This window comes from Mastacembelus armatus, chromosome 18 (assembly GCF_900324485.2).
Source record: "Mastacembelus armatus chromosome 18, fMasArm1.2, whole genome shotgun sequence".
Classification (NCBI taxonomy): domain Eukaryota; kingdom Metazoa; phylum Chordata; class Actinopteri; order Synbranchiformes; family Mastacembelidae; genus Mastacembelus; species Mastacembelus armatus.
Window position 1 is genome coordinate 7,193,998 of NC_046650.1, and position 19,469 is coordinate 7,213,466.

A 19,469-nucleotide genomic window follows, 5' to 3' on the forward strand; every position below is an offset into this window, starting at 1 on the left:
TGTTTTGGACAAATTAGTGTGTCAAACCTGACAAGCGAGAACCACGAAAATAGGATAAATGTTTAATATTTTGGTGTCATAATCATACCTGCACTACTGGTTTCATCTCGCCTCCTGTATCTGTTCCATTCACTGCAGTGTGTGCTTTCTTCTTATCGCAGTGTGTGTTTGGCAGAATATAAATTTGCCCTAGCACTCAGTACTTAAGCACAAATAACTTGCTACAGCTCAGTATCACGTTATTTTATTAAAAAAAAAAAAAGAAATTGTTTGTGAAAATACAGCTTCAGCAAGATGGTCACTGTTTTTATCTACACAGATTGTAAGAGGAAAGAAGTACTAACCATCAATTACTTGCTCCTACACATTAAATTATGTTTGCATTTTAAAGAAAGAAACAGGAAGTTGTAGCACATGGATGCCTCTGATAGGATCTAAATTTTTGTCCACAATCATTTCCATTCTATTACGAAATTCATCCTACAATGAGGCCTGGGGATGTAACAAGAGTCAGATTTAGGCAGAGCACAAGAGCAAAGTTTTCGATTAATTTTTTTTTTTAAAGTCGTTGATTTATTGCTCTGCTCCAGTATCCCAGAAAGTTAATCATGCAACAACAGTTTATGTTCAAGAGTTGTAAAACTATGCTAAAACCAGTTGTGAGCCGCAGGACATCGCAGGAGGTTTTCTTCTTGCAGAAGAATATGCTGCTCTGGCCTGAAAGAGTAATCTTATATGTTTCCGCTGTTGAGCATTTATAGCCTTAAAAGACCAAATCTGTGACGCAGGTTTGCCTTGAACCTCATCCCTGTCTCAGTAAAACACAAAGAGCAACTAACAGTTGCTAATGTACGCATCGTTAACACCTGTACACTTCTCTTATGCCTTGGGGAAGGTTGGAGAAAGGCCAGAGAGCTCCTGTAGAGGAGACAAATGAAACATCTTAATCAGAACCGACAGCCAAAATCTGCAGAATTCATCAACGCAGTGGGACACTAAGAGGAGAAGAGGGGATTGATAGAGAATATCATTGTTCAGACTATTCAGTCCAGAGGAAGACATAGTGATGGTGTAAGAGTCTGCATTGTCCTAGATAGTACTGAGGGAATTCAGAATCATATAGAATAGCTATAGTAACATATATTCATACGATGTGGTGGCAGCTCAGTCATGCCCTCATCAAACCTGAACATAATTGAAGTCAAAGAAAATTAGGACCACATCAAAATGGATTCACTTTCAATTTCTTCAGCTTCAGTCTGCTCCTCCCAGCATCAGCTGTTTGAGCTGGTTTCTCTGCGTTATGTGTGCCGACTCTTATGAAATCATACAAGGCATTTCCACTGTGCCTTGAAGCTTAGGGAGTTGAGCAATGTGTATGAAGAAAACACTTGAGACTGAGGATTTCAGCTAGGGATGCACTGGTGCTACTTTTTTTTTTTTCAGACCAGTTATAAATTCTAAAATTTGAATACTTGCCAATACCAAGTCCTGACCCAAGTGGCCCATTTACTGATGAGAGCGAGGTTAATGTAATAGTGCAGTGAAGACTGAGTGTGTTTCTGTTGGATAACTTTTATGAATATTAAAGGGCAGTACAAGATCTGGTATTAAGGTTACAGTCTGTTTCTACATAGCAAAGAAGAACAGATTAGTTGCTGTGAATGCCAAAGGCTGGTAAAAAGAGAGGCAGAAGCCTACCTCCTGAGGTTGTTGTAGGACAGGTCGAGGTCTTCCAGTGTGAGCAAAAAGTCATCAAAGGCCTGGGTAGAGACTTTAACCAGCTGGTTGTTGTTGACGATCAGATGCTGTAGATTGACCAAGCCTGCGAGGTCCCTTGGCCCAAGTGTTGTCAAGCGATTACCTAGACGCACAGATACCACATAGGCTTGTCAGTTCAGTGTTTCCATGAATTTTATTTGAAAAATTCACTGAACTCTCAGCTCAGTATGTTTCAGCTTACCATCCAGGTGCAGCGAGCGCAAACTCTCCAGGTCAGCAAAGGCCATTGGTCGAATCAGATGGATAGTGTTCCTCGACAGAGTCAAATCAACCAAGCCGGTCATGTTGACAAAGTCATTGCCTCCCACTTCTGTGATGAAGTTGTCAGCCAGTCGCAGCTCAACAGTGCGCCGGTCAACATGTGGAGGGACAAACAGGAGGCCCTTGTCGGCACAGAGAGTGCTCAGAGATTCCGAAAGGTTTCGACACACGCAGTGGAAGGGACAGGCCGAGACCACACCCCACGTCTCCCCTGCTCCAATCAAAGAAGGCAACAGGCAGCATGTGACTAGAGTCAGCCAGTGAAACGCAGGGAAAGGGGCAGAGTCAGGAACGGTCCTTCTCGTAACCCTGGGGCAGGCGCAGTGGATGAGGTGGGATGAGGAGGGCAGAAATGAGATGAAGAGAGGGGGTAGAAGAGAGATTGAGAGGATGGACTGGGGGAATAGGGAGGGGATGGTGGAATGTTCTGCCCTTTGTTTGTGGTGGTTTTCGTGGGGCAGGTGTTTTTGTGTGCGGGGATTGAGGGGTGGGGGGACAGGCATGGTAGAACGCCTGGCTATCCACAGACCTGGGGAGAGAATGGGGGATAAAAAAAACAGAAAAATTTGATGTTACATTCGTTCCCTTTCTCACTCACTGTATTGCAAGAGATATCTGAAGTTAGGTTTTTGTCTGGTTTCTTGTCTACCACCTACTCTGACCAGACAGCTCAAACTTGTGTGGGCCAAGACCTCTTTTAAATGAGTACCACTCTGCACAAATACCTACTTTATAGTATTAAAAAAATCCATGTAGAATCATTGTTCACAGCCCTGCAGCTCATGCTTTCTTGTCATGGTTCTTACATATACTCATACAAGCACAGCCCTAACCTCTTCACCACTACAGCTCATTGCCTAGCAACAACATCCCAAAAGACTGAACACAGCCAGTCCCCTTAGTAACTGTTACCTAGAAACCTGCAAGAGCAGATTAGGCAGGTGTTATATCATAGCAACCTTCTTGAGACTATGGGTCAGGGAATCTAATTGGGTGACCAACCTATCAGCTTTGATTCCACAGCAGTAACCAAGTCAAGCACAAAGAAGGTTTCAGTAGGCTCAGTTGGGAGCACAACACATACAAGGGTCATATTGTAATCCCAGGCATGAAAACCTCCCACTAAACACACGCTTTGTGTTCAGGCATCACTAACTACAGCTAGCTATGTGATAAGGTATAGAGATGAGTCACTGCCACTGATTGGCATGCATAATAGTTGTCATAGCAACTGTAGCCCTAGATACAGAGAGAGTGACAGGGAGTGTTGGTAACAGTCACAGCCGCGGTGACTAGAGAGAGGAGACGGGATGAGGCAGTGAGTCAGAGACAGACTCAGAAACTAACATCACTGGAGAGACGGGTGTATTTTTATGTGGAACAATCTGGATACCTGTGCAGTGGAGTAGCAGCTTGAGGATGGTGATTACATAGTGATATATAATATATGCAACCTAATACTTTGAGTGGAGGCCAGACAGAACCGTATATAACGCTGACTTCACAGGTTGACTTAAATTGCTGGCTGAATATTTTCCATTAGGTTCTAGCTTCTAGCATTTACCCATTTTTGCGTGAAACTAGAAGAGCGTTAACCATCAGAGCACAGGGGTTTCCAGCACCATTTTGTATTCTCCTCCCTATGACATGGTTTCCATTGGTCTACTTCTAAAATGTGAGCTCAATATTAGGCAGCCTACAGTTTCCCATTTTTAACCCTTTGCTAAAGGTAAAAAACAGTGCCTAAAATGACACATTTTATTCATGCTAAGCAATATCCCTCCACATATGGATTATTCTACACTCCAATGAATGGGATCATTACTTCCTTCATTTTATGCAGTTTCTTTTCTGATATGTTAAGGTGGAGCGTTACACCATCCGAGTGTTACTTATTGAGAGAAATCAGTACAGGTTCTTGGGAGCTTTGAAGGGATACATTGAGTGAATTGCTAGAAAACACTCCTTTTGCTTTTGGCTGCTTCAGCTAAACACTTCAGAGTCTCTTGGTTGCTCCTGGGAGCTGCAGTGACTACCAGGAACACGGTACCTTTTCCAAAATAAACCTAGAAATAAAATTCCAGCAACACAGTCTTGATAAACAATGCTACCAAATGAATTCTTTATGTCTAGTGTCATCAGTTTCAAAAAATAAAACACAAAACTTCAGCAGAAGAAGGGGGCTGGGCGGGAGTGAGGCGGGAGTGAGGCGGGGGGGGGGCAGAGTCACGAATGCCTGCAGTGACAGCTAGTCCCCAGGGCAGTCGATGCTGGAAGTCAACTGTTCCTGAGCTCCTGTGTAGGCGTGCATACAAAATGTGAAAATGCTCCGTCTCCCCTGCTTAAAAATGTGTCGACTCTGCAGCTTTCCTTGAAAAGACCTAACGTCAGGTGTCGTAGAATGAGCGGGCCACTCCAGTCCTGACTAGACCAGCTTACCCCCCGTCCTCTGCTAATGCTCAGACAGCTCACTTTACCTGTGGCACAGTGAACGTCGGTACGCTCACGCGCTCTCCTGTTGCAGTGTCCTGTCTCTCCACTCCTTCTTTTGACCTTTTCTTCACTAGCTACTTATCTTTTTTTTAAATCCCTTTTACCCTGTACCTGCCCTGTCCTCACCATTGCTTGTTCACTCTAATAATAACTTACTGTATACTCTCCTGCTATGTCTCTCATGGTTTGTCTTTAATTTTCACCTCTCTCCCTTTTCTGCAGCCTTCACATCCTCCTCCTGGTGTCATGTCTGCCCACACCTTCACCCTCCCCCTGCTCTCACCTACCTAGCTTCTTTTTCCTCGCACTCTATTACTAGGGATTGTTCTTTTTCCTTGCCATCCATCCTCCACCATTTGTCTCTCTGCAGTGCTTATCCTCATGTTTTCTATCCTTCTCTATCCTGTCTTCATCCTTGCTCACCTTCCATCTTATAACCCTTTCTGCCTCCGGCTGCTTTGTAAATTTCTGCATTTTCTCTCTTTATGTCTTTCTCTCACTTTCTTTCTCTCTGTCTTGTCTGCCCTTGAGGCAACCTGAGTACGACAATGTTATCAGTCAGAGCTGTGCCTCACCACCTTCTCCCTGCTCTCTTCCCCTCCTCCACCTTCTCTTTTCCTCTTGTCTCTCTATCGCTTGCTGACTCTGCTGCCCTCCATGTCTCCTCTGGTCTTAGTTTGTCACAAACTATGCATACATATGCACACACACACACACGCTCACACACATCACATATACATGCTCTGGCTGACTGAGATGCACTCCCTTGTTTCTTGCCTCCTTCATTTATCTAACTTCCTCCCCATCTCTGTTATCTCTTGATTTTCCCATGCCTTTCCCATCTTCCGCACTCGCCCTCCTGTTACCTTCCACATTCCTCAAATCTTTTTTTTTCTACCACTTCTTCATCTGTCTCCTGTTCATCTCTGGCGTTTCTTCTATTAGGAAGCTGATCTCATTTGCAACTAGAGCAGTGTGATATTGACGCTTTCTTACAGACACGCACACACAATCAAGTTGGGTGTAATCAATCCGTCCGCTTGCTGATCGATTGACCCAGAGAGACGGATCACAGCCTGTCCCATTCATTTACACTTATCTTCCTGCTTTTTCTTTCTGTAAGTCTCTAAGTCTCTTTTGACCTAACCTCCTATGTTGCTTCTTATCTTTCTCATTTAAAGGTGGCAATTATACACACAGCTGTAATACTTACCTGAACCACTTTAGCTAGGCTCTAATGGTATGTGCTTACATGCTGCTCTGCTGTGGCAGCAGTTTCCATTAAAATGTAATGCTAAGGGAATGTCTGACATTTGGGTCAAGTGAAAGGTGAATTAGTGTCTATCAACGACCTTCTTATGCAACTAATATCCAAGAGGCTATGGTACTGATATCTCTGTTACTGTTAAAAAGCTAAAATGGTGTTGAATGCAGAAAGATGTACCACAGCATTAGGACACTGGGTCTTCTCTGTTTCAACAAATCCTGTTTGCAAAAAATCTGTCTTAATGTGAATCTCCACTCAGGATATTTTGTGTGTGTATTGAATATGTGAATCTCCTGGGTTGATATACGTAAGATGGATGGTGAAACACACTATATCATATCATTATGTCCAGGTTTGTAGTCTGGTGGGTTTTCTATTAGATGTGCAACTATTATAGACAGTGACGAGTGCACACACACACACACACACACCTGCACAATATAATCACTATCTACTCTTAAACTATAAGGTTATAGATGTTTGCTCCCACTGTGTTCGTCTATTGTATGTTCCTGTGTGTGAATTAATGTGGTCTGAGAAAGCCCTCACCCTGAAGAGTTTGTTGCTGAATTTGCAATACGTGCAGATGTGAGTGTACACACATTCACTTACACACACTTACATTACAGTACAGCAATATGACTGAAAGGCAAGAACAGAAAGAATAGGCAGCCAGTGAAAGATGACAAGAAAACAAATCGCAGAGAGATAGGACAGCAAAACGACAAGATCAGATAGTGATACAACCTAAACCATGGGTTTTACTTGAATGTAGAAGTGAATATAGCTAGGTGTGTGGGTTTTGACTGAGTGCAAGTGTACCACAAGTGTCTGCATGTTTTTTTTTTTTTTTTTTGTTTGTTTGTTTGTTTTTTTATTCTTTTGCTCCTTCTATTTTGGGAAAATCTCTCACTACACTACCCTGTGTGAACCTTCAACCCTCTGGAGAGCAAGAAACAGACGGGTGGAGAGAGCAGAAAGGCTGCATGGAGTCAGAGCGAGAACATGAGCTAAAAGCAGCTGTGGAAGAAACTACTCAGTACAACTCGGAGCTGTGAGAATGAACCTTACCTCATCCGGACATCCAAAAGTTTCTGTTTAAACACCCACCATAGCCCTGGGAGGGTGTAGCCTCTTTTGTAAGGCTGAAGCGTGTTAAATATGTAGATGCTAATAACTTTAGGATGACGACATTCCATTAACAACATTTTTGCAATGATGCTTTTGAACCCGACCCAAACGCGTGTAGTTACAAGAAGCTTCAGGCATGATTAAAAGCTCTAATGTGTCCGTTTGAAGTATCTTTATTTCACATGGAAGAACCTATTGCACTTTAAGGCTCTGTTTCATTTTTCTCTCTCGTTAATTCTCCGTGGGCTCTTTTTAAATGCCAGACCCTCTTTAATGCCAACCACACTTAATAATGTTAATACACTGTGAGTGTATTTGCATACATACACACACACACACACATATATATATATATATGTGTATGTATGTGTAAAAAATCTGCATATTGGCATATGCATTCGTGTTTCTAGTCTGGCACACATAAATTCCATTAGCCCATAATCGACTTATATCGACTTGGGGAATGTTGCAGTGTTTATAAACAAGAGGATTTGTATTAGCTCTCAAAAGCCACTTATCACAAGCACAGTAATCCAGAGATCTGATTGGAGTGTGAAGAGGTGCACCACTGACAGGGAAGCCGTTCTAGTTTGACTGCTAGATGTAAAACGTTGAAGGTGGCAGTGAATGGAACAGTATAGCTCTACTGCATCGTTTGATGTGAAAATACACCTAAGCTCTACTGGCAAAAATGCAGGGATCAGATATGGAGGCAGCCTTTCATGCACACACTCAATAAATTCTTTCAATCACACTCAGGCTTTCTAGCATGCACTCTTACTCATAATCCAGGCCCTTGATATTAGGTGAATGCTTGCATACAGAAACAACGGCGAACATACCAAAACAGTCTTCCCACACAATGATAATTATAGGGAAGCCGACACACACACACACACACACACACACACACACAGACACACACACTCACTCAGGCAAGGAACAAAAGAACGCCCACATAGCCTCTTCGTGCGGCAGTCATGTGTACTGTAAGCCCACTCATCCTTTTGATACTATCACTCCTGTCATTCCTGTCATATTCTGTCCTCTTTAGTCATCCAGGATGTATAGAAAGCACCAGGAGAGGGCACAAAATGGAGGGAGGGAGAATAAGATTGGAGGAAAATGAAACCCACTGGTGTGAAGAGCTGGGGATGAGGAAGGAAGGAGCAGGGATTTGAGGTAGAAGAGAGATTAGGGGCAGGTATGAACGTGTGTCGTTAAGCGGATGGGCAGAGAAATATGTAAAGGCGATAAATAGGTGAAGGCCGCCATCCATCACTGTCAGAGAGAGAGATGAGGAATGAAGAGTGGATTTGATTAGGGAAAAGGAGTGCTGTGTTAAAATGAGTTTGCAAGGCATCACCATGATGATGGTGGTGGGAGAAGCGAGGAGACAGCAGAGAGGGAGGCATGCTTGAAGGATGGGAGTGAAAGGTGATGGGGGGTAAAGACTGACAGGAGGAGGAACGACAGTGAAGTTGCAGAGGACTGTCAGCAGACACATAACATGATGTTAAAGCTTTATTCTTACAATTTGCCACTGCAGACTTTTGATTTAATTAAACATTGATCTCTGATTGGGGGTATTAAGCATGACAGAATGAGGAGCTGTGCTGTAGTTGGATTTAGAGGTGTCTCTCAGATGAATAAAGTAGGGTATGGTTTCAGGTGTCACAGGAACTTTGCTTAAATATTTTAGAACCAAAAAAAACAAAAGATCTGATGAGGGGTTCAGTGGCAACCTCATTGCTCGACAGTTTTTGGTACTAGGTGGTACAAAAACATTTGGGTCTATAGCCCAAGTGATACTCATGTTGGTACTTTATTTGTGTGGGCAGGAGTAGTCAGATTTTAACAGCTGTGTTCTGTGAAGTTCAGTAGCTTTCAGACAGAGTAGTAGTCTCTAGTCTTTTTGTCAACCTCAGATCTACTAATGTCAGCCATTAAGTGCCTGATGTGTAGTTCTTTTTTCAGTCCGTACAGTCAGCTATCAACATAGGGGGTACTGATGGAAAAATCTCACAGAACCCCTGAGGTAAATGGTAGAAGGGGAAGCAAAGAAATGGGAAAATCAGAGAGAGAAAACAACTGAAATGCATTCTCTTTAAAATAACAGGACTTCAGTCTCTTCACAGCAGGGGCTCCAAAATACAGCTTTTCTGAAATACTGCACTCAACTAATTCCTCCCTCTATGCTGTGTTTAAAAGAGAAAAAGACGTGTGCGTGTGTGTGTGTGTAAGAATGTGTTTACGCCTCTGTATGTATGACTATGTATGACTGTCTGAATCCTGTTTGGAAGATTTTGATAATTGTTTTTTTTCCTGCAACATTGCACTTTTTTTTTTTTTTTTTTTTTTAAATAGGCTACCTTTGCAAAATGTCCACTTTTGCATTGGTTAAGAAATTGTTTATTTTTCGCCTCGTTGTGTAATTTCACAGCTGTTACACAAACTCCAATTTACTGATTTTCGTCAGCATTTTAAAAATCAGGCATTTGTTCCGAAGTTGACTTTTGGAGACGAAAGCAATTTGAGAGAGAGCAGTAAAATTGTAGCAGAGTGCTTTCGCCTGCAGCACCTTATCTTAAGTAAGAAGTGCTTAAAAGTATCTTAACATTAAGACACTCCTGAAAAATCAAACCACTCTGCTGTTTAGAGTTGAAACGTAATACTGATGATGGCTTTGAAGCTTGGCTGTTTAAAGGCCGCCACACTTTCACACAGATAAGAAACCCAGTCTTTAATGAGCTTTGTAGAAATGTGAAGTTTGAAATGTTGGAATAAGTTTGAGAGCCAATGGTACCTGTGATTCTTCAGTCTCTCTCTCTCTCTCTCTCGCTCTCTCTCTCTCTCTCTCATTTGGAAATGCTAGACTGAAGCGTCTGATACTGTGACAACCAGGAGGAAGAGTTAACCCACCGTTCTGATTTACCACAGGCTGTGAACTGCTGAACTGTGAAGACTTGTTCACTTCACAGGGAAAGTTTTTTTTTTGTTCCCCTTCTTGTAATGCTTCAGTGTCACTCCTGACTGTGAAGAAGGGCCTCAGCATTATCTGTTTTTCCTTTTCCTTTTAAAGTCCTTTTGAAAACAGTAGCAATAGTTTTAATCTTTACATCTACAGAATGACTGCCACAGCTGAGCCAATGAGAAGCACCGAGTGCTGAAAACAACTGTGGCATATGTTCCACTTCTGTATTGGGATGTGGGGATGTGTTTTTAGAGAGAGAACTAGTTGAGATAAACTCTTCTAGACTCTTCTCACAATCCTGCCTGTAATTTTGAAGTCTGTCCCACTACCTGCATCAGTCTGTTTCAAACTGTGTCTGATTGGAAAATGAATGCTGCTTGGAATTTGTAATTATATTCCTGTCCAGTTAAATGTGATAATGCCATATCCTGCAGTCTGGGCCCTATTCCAAACACTTGGAGTATGGTGCATCAAATATATTTGAGTCTAGTCTCACTAAACATCCTTATGCAGTCTGATGCTTTAGGATTAGTGAGAATGTGAAGGCGGGGTTTGGTGGGTTTGGTTTGTGTTGGTGTTTGCAGTCATCGACGGGTCACCCAGAGAAACTCTTGAGCATGGAAGTTTGTAATCCTCATGTTCTTGACACACACCCAAATGCACTTTCTCACTCACAAACCTGCAGACTTATAAATACATAAATGCATTTCTGCTGGCACACACAAATTTGCCTTTGCATGACAATCACTATCACAAGTGCTGCGAAATAACTGACCTGCCACTCTCCCTGAACATAATGTGCTTGCAGTTTTCTCTGTCCATCTCCTCCTCCTCCTCCTCCTTCCATCCCCTCAGTTCCTCTCTTCCTTCCTTCATCTTCCTTTCTGTGTATCTTTCCACTTAAACCTTTTTGCCCCTGTATAAAACTAATTTGTTTCTCTTACATTGCTCATTTCTGTCCCTTCGGACTCCCTCATCTGCTCGCACTCTCAATTCCATCTTGTCCCTCTTCATTCTTTCACATCAGCCTTCCCTCCAGTCCTGCCATACTTTCAGTGAGTGAAAACCAGTGTGTGCGCTGCGTGCACATGTGCTTGTGTGCACCTGTGTATGTTGACATAGCTGAGACTAATCAACAAAAAATTGCAAATCTACAGCAAACACTGGTCGACGGGCAACACACAAACACTTCTGAATCGTCAACATCTCCCGCCCAACCAGAACCCCTGTCGCGCCGATTATATGGACCCTGATTGGCTGACACGACGCGATGCAGCTTGACAGAAAATGTTGAATGTGTGCATGTGTGTGCACGTCTGTGTGTACAAGTGGCGGTTTGATGATTCAGCAGGGTTCCCAGCTTTCTAAGGGGAAATCCTGAGTAAGAGAACAATTACTCAATCAGCACTCTTTCTCAGCACAGTAGGTCAATGACATGCTGGCCAGGCCGCTGAATTAGAGTGATGGATGTATCGATTAATTTTAGGCACACACACTTGCACAGTATGCTTTGTTTTCAGACATGCACTTCTTTCTTTTCCTGTCACCTTGTGCCTTTTGTTTTCTTTATTGCTCTTGTGCTCATCTCTTTTATCTCATTTTCTAAAGCAGAGGGATAAACAAACCTGGGGAAAGGCAGAAGTACCTGTGAGCAAAGAGATACACGTAGCATGGGAGAAAGAAACCATTGCTTAGTTGAGGCCTGTTACCAGCCATGTTTGCTCACAGAGGCTACTCTCAGCCATAATGAATCACAGACTGCTTTGTAACTCACCACAAAGAGCTTTTTTTTTCCCCTGATGTGAGACACTAATAAAGGCGAAACAACACTGCAATGAGTCTTGAGGGGAAATTCGTTTCCCTTGAGTTTGTTTATTACTATGTCTCATATTCTAACGTTTAGCAGTGCTGATACAGACAAGAACACTCTGTGCTTCTCTGGCAGACTTAGACTCTCTGTGTTGCAGACTAAGTACTAGCTGGTTTTCTTCTGACAGTCATCACCCACGCTGTATTCTGCATCATGATTCACTTGAGCACCGACAACCTACTGCATCTGTCGAGGATAGTTGTAATGCAGGCAAACATCTGCGAGTTTGCAGACATAGTTGCACTGGTTTGGACGCGAGTACATGGCTGTCTCTGTGGTGCTGCCAACAGGCGTGGCAAAGGTGCAGTACATCTTTGCTAGATTATGGTACTTTCTTGGAAATGTACTGAAACTCAGTGTAAATGTTTATATCTATATTTTTATGTCTAACCCTAAAATCCATCAATCAAGAAGGAAATATGGCAACAGAACCTGACAGTACTTGCCATGTTGGATTTGTTTTGGTGTTGTATAGAGCTGACAAAAGCCAAGGATTTACCGCTTTTACCTTTACATTTTCATTTTTGATTTGTAAAGCTGAACAGGCTGTAGTTCTTAGATAGGACTGATGGATCTTGGTGTGACGGGTGTGCATATGTGTAATCCGTGCCGTCATTTCCCTCCCATCTCCAGAGGAGTTTTTCACATAGCCGGCTTAGCCAGATAACTTTAAAACTTTGCGAAATGTGCTTTGTTCTTAGTCTGAATATAAAATGAAGCATATTCCCAAAACCTAATATTTAAATGCAGTTTCATAGATTCAAATCAGTATTGCCAAGAGAATAGAATAATCTTTCACAGATATGTGGATGACTTCCAAATCTTAACTTGTGAAAATCCTTGCATGAGCTCATGGGTCTTTTAGATTAGTATCACTTCCAGGTGTTTTTTTTTTTTTCAACATGCAGATACCTTAACCTCCACTTTTCATCTCGTCTCATCCCTCTTTTCTTCTCCATTCCTCCTATTCCATACCTTTCATTTCTCTCTTTCCCCACTTGTACCACACAATCCTCCTCTAATCCCCCTCGTGACTTCACACTAACATTTGGCCCTCCTCCATTTTTAACTCCCTCCCCTTTATCTTTCTCCCCAAAACCATCTCTCCATCTGTCTCCAGTGGTTGCCGTGGTTACAGTTTGTTCTGCTCATCAGACTCCTGCTGTGCCTAAACAGACTGTCAACAGTTTAATTACTCATCCTCTCATCCCTCTATCTTAACTTTCTTCTGAACTGGGGAGCCTCTTAGTTACCCCTCCTTTTGGTGGCATACTCATGTTTTTCTTTCTTCCCACCATTTTTTTACTTTTCTCACTTTCTTCTCATTTAACTTCTTGTCCTTCCCCTTTGTCACATCATCCCTTCATCCCTGCTCCTCCCTACAACTGTTTCTTGGACTAACAGTCTAATTAATCATCCTTCTAACATTCACTTGCCTCACTCTTATTCCATTTGTTCATCCATCTCTCTATCCACCCATCTCCCCCCCTAAGCTTGCCAGTGCTTTATTAGTGTAGTTTTTCTTTTTAGACATTGTTATTCCTCTATTCCCTTATCCCTGCTCCTTTTTATCATCCACCTCTCAAGTGTCATCACTTGCCTTTTCATTCTTCATTATTCACTCTCTGCATCCTCTGAATATTCCTCCCAATCTTGCAGTCAGTCTTGTAATTATTCCTCTTCATCACGCTATCGTTCTGTACCACTGTCCGTCACCGACCACTCCATTCCTTAGCTGCTGACAGCAGCCTGATGTCTCATCCTTTGATCCTATCTCCCTTCTTTAACAGCGAAGCCTTTTTCTCTCCCTCCATTTGTCATTCATTCGCCCATCCATTCATCAGTCAAGTGCCACCTTTCTGACATCGACCACATCTTCCCTATTTAAAGGTTTCAGTTCTTTCACTTGCGGCTTTGATTGAAAGTTGGTTAGATCACAAAGGTGTGTGACATCCTGCATCTATCATTCATTGTCATCTGTCTACATCTGCTTTATGTAATTTTCCTTAATACCTGCAGCTGCATCACTTGGGATTTGCTTGGTCACTATTTTTTGGACGCCTCATCAACCTGTCCCTGCAATTTCAGCTTTTATTCCCTTAATTAGCTAGTGGTTAAACCCCTCCCCCAGACAACTACTGTCCAATCAGAATTTAGCAATTTGTAGCTAGATCTCTTTGCATGTTGAATATGTGTGTATTGGTCTCTAGTGAAGGTGATACTTGGCATTCAGTAAAGGTTTTGGTGGTTTTTTTTTCTTGTTTTTTTTTTCTTTAAAAAAACAAGTATAAGTATAAAGGACAGGTACAGCATTGCCTGCCAACAGACATTATTCAGTGGATTATGATGTGTTTGTTCACTGGCCTGTTCACAACCAGTATATCCTAATTTAATATTCCCCTACTGTGTGGAAGCCACAGTATCAGTTTGCCATAATGTTTCTACGTCTTATTAAAATACTTAACAGTACTCTGACTTATTGCATCCTCAGCCTTTCTCAGTGATAGCATGTACAATATGTAATCATCAAAGACAAATTTAACGTCCTCCTAAATGAGTCTCACTTTAAAACGAGTCAGCTGGAAACATTAAAAAGTCAACCAACTCATGAAGATTACATTAGCTGAATTAGCTTGCTAGCTAAGTTTCAATAGTCAGATGATGACCATTGAAACTGAATTAGCTTGCTAGCTAAGTTTCAATGGTCAGATGATGACCATTGAAACTTGATGATTTCAAACTTGATTGATGATTTCAAACAGTGGAACCCACTGGTTCAAGAATTTCGATGCTAAATTTGTCATCATTTGAGAGGCATGGACAAGGATGTTCGGTTGGCCTCAGGGAAGTTCAAACTGCCAGACAACTTTGAAAGCAAAAGCAGGAGATGATCTAAACTGTTTTCACTTGAATGATGCATCTCCTGAATCCAACTAACATGTTCTTTGAGGAGAAGGCAGAGACTGACGACTCAGGGGAAGCCTCACTCATATCTTTGGCAGAAGTTTCCATGGTATCTGAGAACTCCCTCAGCAGCAAGGCACCAGGCACCCTGCGATGCTGAAGGTTCTGGATGCTGTGGGGCTTTCTTGGCTGACATATCTCTTGGAGGATGTAAACAATGCCTGTGCACTGACACTAGTGGTTCTCACAAAAAAATGAAAAAATATTGGAATGAACAGTGTGTGCCAATTATCACACACTGTCTCCCTGAGTGAGCTCATGTCAGGGTGCTGAAAGGACGTCCTGACTGTTGTTGAACTTAAGATCTAGGAGGAACAATGTGGGTTCAGTCCTGGCCATGGAACAGTGGACCAACTATGTGCCGTTGTACGGTTACCGGTGTGTTCATAGGAGATTGCCAGTCTATGTATCTTGTGGACTTGGAGAAGGCCAATGACCAAGTCCCATGTGGGTCTTGTGGGTGGGAACCCTAGAAATATAGGGTACTGGGGCCATTGTTAAGAGCGTTATACAACAGAACTCAGTGCTGTTGTATAACGCTCGTAACATTCTCTGCATTTTGCAGATGATGGGGTTCTGGTGCCTGCATCAGACTGACCTTCAGCGTGGACCCAGGTCAGGTTGCAGCCAAGTGTGAAGCAACTGCAATGAGACAAACCCTCCAAGTCGGAGGCTGTGGTTCTCTGCTGTAAAATAGTGGCTTGATACTTTGAGTCTGCCACCTGCATTATTATGAATTTCCTATGTGCTGTTTGAGAGTGGAAAGCTTGGCAGGTATAGCAATAGCAACATGGTGGGAGGGGCTTAGTGACCAGTCGGATAACTAATCTGCTGGGTTTTTTTTTTTTCTTTTTTTTCAGTAAATGGTTCATTCACGTGCCTGCTGTTTTTTCCTTGTTCTCTTCATTCACTTGCCAGTCTGTTCATTTTGGCAAGGCTCATACTTTGAGCAGTGAGCGTCCCATCTGTTCATCTCCCTTACTGTAGCCTCAGAATGACGGACACCCTTGGTAACAACGAACCACACAGAGCATTAACAAGATAATTGACAAAATGTTCTTTTATTCTGCCTTTATTTCGCTTTTGGTACTGGATGACACTTACCTGCTCTGTATTCCTAAGACTGTCAGTAGCAGGAGAGCAAAGCCAATTATAGAATTATGATTTGGTTAATGGAAATCAAAAGGCCTCTTTGTTGCACTTTAAAAAGATTCAGTCGTCTCTTCAGAATTAGCTCTGCCTCAATCACAGCAAGTCAATACTGTAAACCATTAATAGAGCATTATTGAGTGGGTTAGGTATTCACAACCTTATTGTTCACAACATATCTTTTTTTTTTTTGTTTTCAGGACAAGTCATGTTCAAGGTAGAGCCCCCCCATCACACCCCACCAAGTAGAGCCTCGTAATTGGCGGGTCAATTACATGAAAAAGCCCAGTAGTACACCATATTTCCCCTGTAGTAACCCATTAGTCGTGATCTTTTACAGACTTTTTGGGGTCATGTAAGACTGATTGTATCTGATGGTATAACAAAAGTAGGCTCTATAATGATGGCCATCTGTCAATTCTAATTAATTCTTCCTTATCTATCTTTCTATTTTTTGTGTCCCTACGCTTAATTACCGTTAATTTGTCACTGTAGGCTCAATGTGCAACTTTCTAACCTTTCTATCATCTTGTCACTCATCATTCCAGACTTCTTCTCCACGTTTGTCTCACTTATTGAATCAATCAGTAATTGAGTCTTATTTTCGTCTATGCAATTACTTGCTCCTCAGACCTTTTGTCTGACATTTCTTTTATGTCTTGTTTTCTCTTCCTCTTCTGCTCTCTCTCAACTGTCATGTCTTCTTTTCCAAGCTATGATTCTTCCATTCATCTGTCTCTTTCGCCCTGTCACTTGAAGTCAATCACCTCTTCTTACTCCTCCTCCTTCATACTGCAGTCCTGCTATCTGACTTCTCCTAGCCTTCAGTACCCATCATGATGTCATGTGCAACCCCTCCATCCCACCTCTCCCTTTCCCCCCTCCCTTTACCGCCTACTTGCCCTGTACTCCAGTCTCCATGTCTTTCTCATCGCCATCTTATCCTCCCATATATCCACTCAGTCAGGCTGATCTCCCGTGTCAGTGTGCCAAATCTGTGTGTGCGCTCAGACACAACTGACATACAAAGCCCAAAATGAAAGGGAGGTTTGCTGCCTCCATCGCACAGACTCTCAGTGCTACAGCCACACCACTCACACTTACCATGATATATACATACACAGCATCACACGCCAGGTGAGATTACATAAAAGTAAGGCCGTGAAAGCCGAGACGCACCTAGTGAGTAATCTGATACAGGACATCTGGCTGACACACACTCAAAAAAAAAAAAAAAGAGAGAGGTAGAGCTGGATTCTCTCCATGGTAGGGTACATAGAGCAGAAAATGTTGTGTTAGAGTTGGAGAGGGATAAGAAAAAGAGAAAGAGCCTGTGTTAAGTAGGAGACACAGATGTGTGTTCTTGTATTTGTGTACTCTAACATTTGCCTCTTTTAGTTGTTATGAATTCACATCTGGCCATTATTATTTTTAGGCCTGTGTGTGTGTGTGTGTGTGTGTGTGTGTGTGTGTGTGTGTGTGTGTGTGTGTGTGTGTGTGTGTGTGTGTGTGCGTGTGTGTGTGTGTTGCCTGTCCTGGGAGTGCTGGTGTTCACTGCACTGATGTGCTCAATGATTCAGCACGACCATGCAAATATGGATTCACCTCTCCTGGGCCAAAATATGACAGTGATTTTGGTGTGTGTGTGTGTGTGTGTGTGTGTGTGTGTGTGTGTGAGAGAATAGGAAGAGAAAGCGTGAGTTTAAAGCAGCATGGACATTACCTTTTCCGTCTGTGCAGCTTTATAATCCGAATCAGCTCCACATGTTATCCAGGTTAATATATCTGTTTATATAAATATATATAGATATGTTTGTGTGTGTATGTGTGTTTGGCACAGATCTCGTTCCAGGTGTTTCTCCTTGTTATGGGCCAGTGGGGCGTGTGGGGCGTTGTTTTGTGCTGAAACCTGTTCCACTTCACTCCACACTCACAAGCCCCCAACACACATCAGGAGGAGGTGGATGTAGGTCAGTGTCAGAAAACCAGAGTTGCAGAAATTCCAATCCCACAATATCCTCTTAGGCTTCTATAGGTGAAGAAAACCTGAAAAATCCAGAATTATTCGCTCAATCCCAGTGCGATATTGTGAAATAGAGACCTCAGTTTAGAAAAAAATCCAAGAATCCACTTCGCTTGAAATCCTATTTATGGCGTTTTGATATGATTTCCTCATGGCTGTATTCAACTTCTCTATCTCGAGTAGTCCAGTCGAGGGAGAATGATAATCCTGGAGTCAGCGGCGATCGTCACCTCCCCTCCTTCCCTCCAATTTTTGCTCCCCCCTCGCTCATACAGCCCTGTCTTTTCACTTCTTATTGATTCATCTGGCTCGCTGGCTTTCTCCCCTATTGCTTCATTCTTTCACAGCTTTTTCCCCTTCTCTTTCTCTCATCGCTCACTTCCCAGAGTGATTTCCAGAGTGTGTCGCAGGGCCTCTACACTCTACACAGTGTGATCCATGTTTGTACTCCTACATTGAATTAGCTGTGTTACTAGCGATGACCTTTGTGGGAGGTGCAGAAAAGGAGGTCTGGGAGTTAGCTAGAGAGATGGCAGGATGGCTAGAAACCTGCAGAAGAGGAGAAACAGAGTGAAGACAATGAAATGTGCAGTGTATTGTGTTAAAGCTGTCATATACCCTGTGTGTGTGTGTGTGTGTGTGTGTGTGTGTGTGTGTGTGCGCACTCACATAAATCACATAAACAATCAATTGACTCCATTATCATTGTATATTTTGGGCCCATTCTCTTTTTTTCTGAGCTCCTCTTCCCTTCAGGTATCATACCCATCCCTCTTTCCATAACTTGTGCTGTCAATCATCCTCTCCTCCCTCATGGCTTCTTTAAATACCCCTTGCCACCTCCCTTTTTTTTCCTCCCCTCTGCTCTCTCCATCTCCCTCACCTGCCTGTCAAAGGGAATCGATATTTGTGAGACTCTCTTAATGCTTCTCAGCAGGCTGCATTGTTCTTGCTCTCACACACGCAAACACACACTCTCGGGAGCGCAAATTCACGCACGCAGTCACGCAGCACACACACACACACACACACACACACACACACACACACACACACACACACACACACAGACAAACTGATCCTCGGCATCGCCACGCACGCATCCGCTAAGTACCCGTGCAGGGATACTCTCCTCCAAGCATCTCTGCAGCTCTCTCGCTCTCTCTCTCACCTTCAGTCTCGCACACACACACACACACACACACGCAGCCTAATGAAACAACTGAGCTATTGATCAGCGCCATGAATGTCAGACAGTTCAAAAGTCTGTGGCCCCCTTCCCCAGGCTTGTCACTCAAACTCCAAGAGCCGACACCTTTAAGAGGACAATCTCATTATCTTGCCATAAAGCCGTGCGTTCTGTCTGTGTTTGTGTGTTTCTTTGTGAGAGTGTGCATTTCTACATTAGTGCAGCAGCTACATATATGCAGCATCTCTGCCCGATTTTCTCCCCTTGTTTTTATACTTTTCATTTTTCTTTCCTTCTAATTCCTAATTCATCTGCTTTTCCTCCGGTGTTCACTTCACAGCTTCAAAAGCACAAGGCAGCTATTTG

At 42.8% G+C, this 19,469-nt stretch overlaps 2 protein-coding genes across 4 annotated transcripts in view; one reads left to right on the forward strand and one right to left on the reverse strand.

Moving 5' to 3' along the window:
- The window catches only part of LOC113142555 (leucine-rich repeat and fibronectin type-III domain-containing protein 4), a 34,144-nt gene extending 16,435 nt beyond the window's left edge, over positions 1–17,709 (reverse strand). Inside the window, exons 1-3 of the mRNA XM_026327596.1 lie at positions 17,615–17,709; positions 1,964–2,572; positions 1,702–1,864 (exon numbers count right to left, since the gene is read on the reverse strand). Of these exons, the coding sequence (XP_026183381.1) occupies positions 1,702–1,864; positions 1,964–2,546 (746 nt within the window). The 5' untranslated portion in view covers positions 2,547–2,572; positions 17,615–17,709. The remainder of the gene's footprint in view (positions 1–1,701; positions 1,865–1,963; positions 2,573–17,614) is intronic.
- Positions 1–19,469, forward strand: part of pcxb (pyruvate carboxylase b) — a 236,621-nt gene that overhangs the window by 150,354 nt on the left and 66,798 nt on the right. The gene's annotated exons all lie outside the window — the stretch shown is intronic.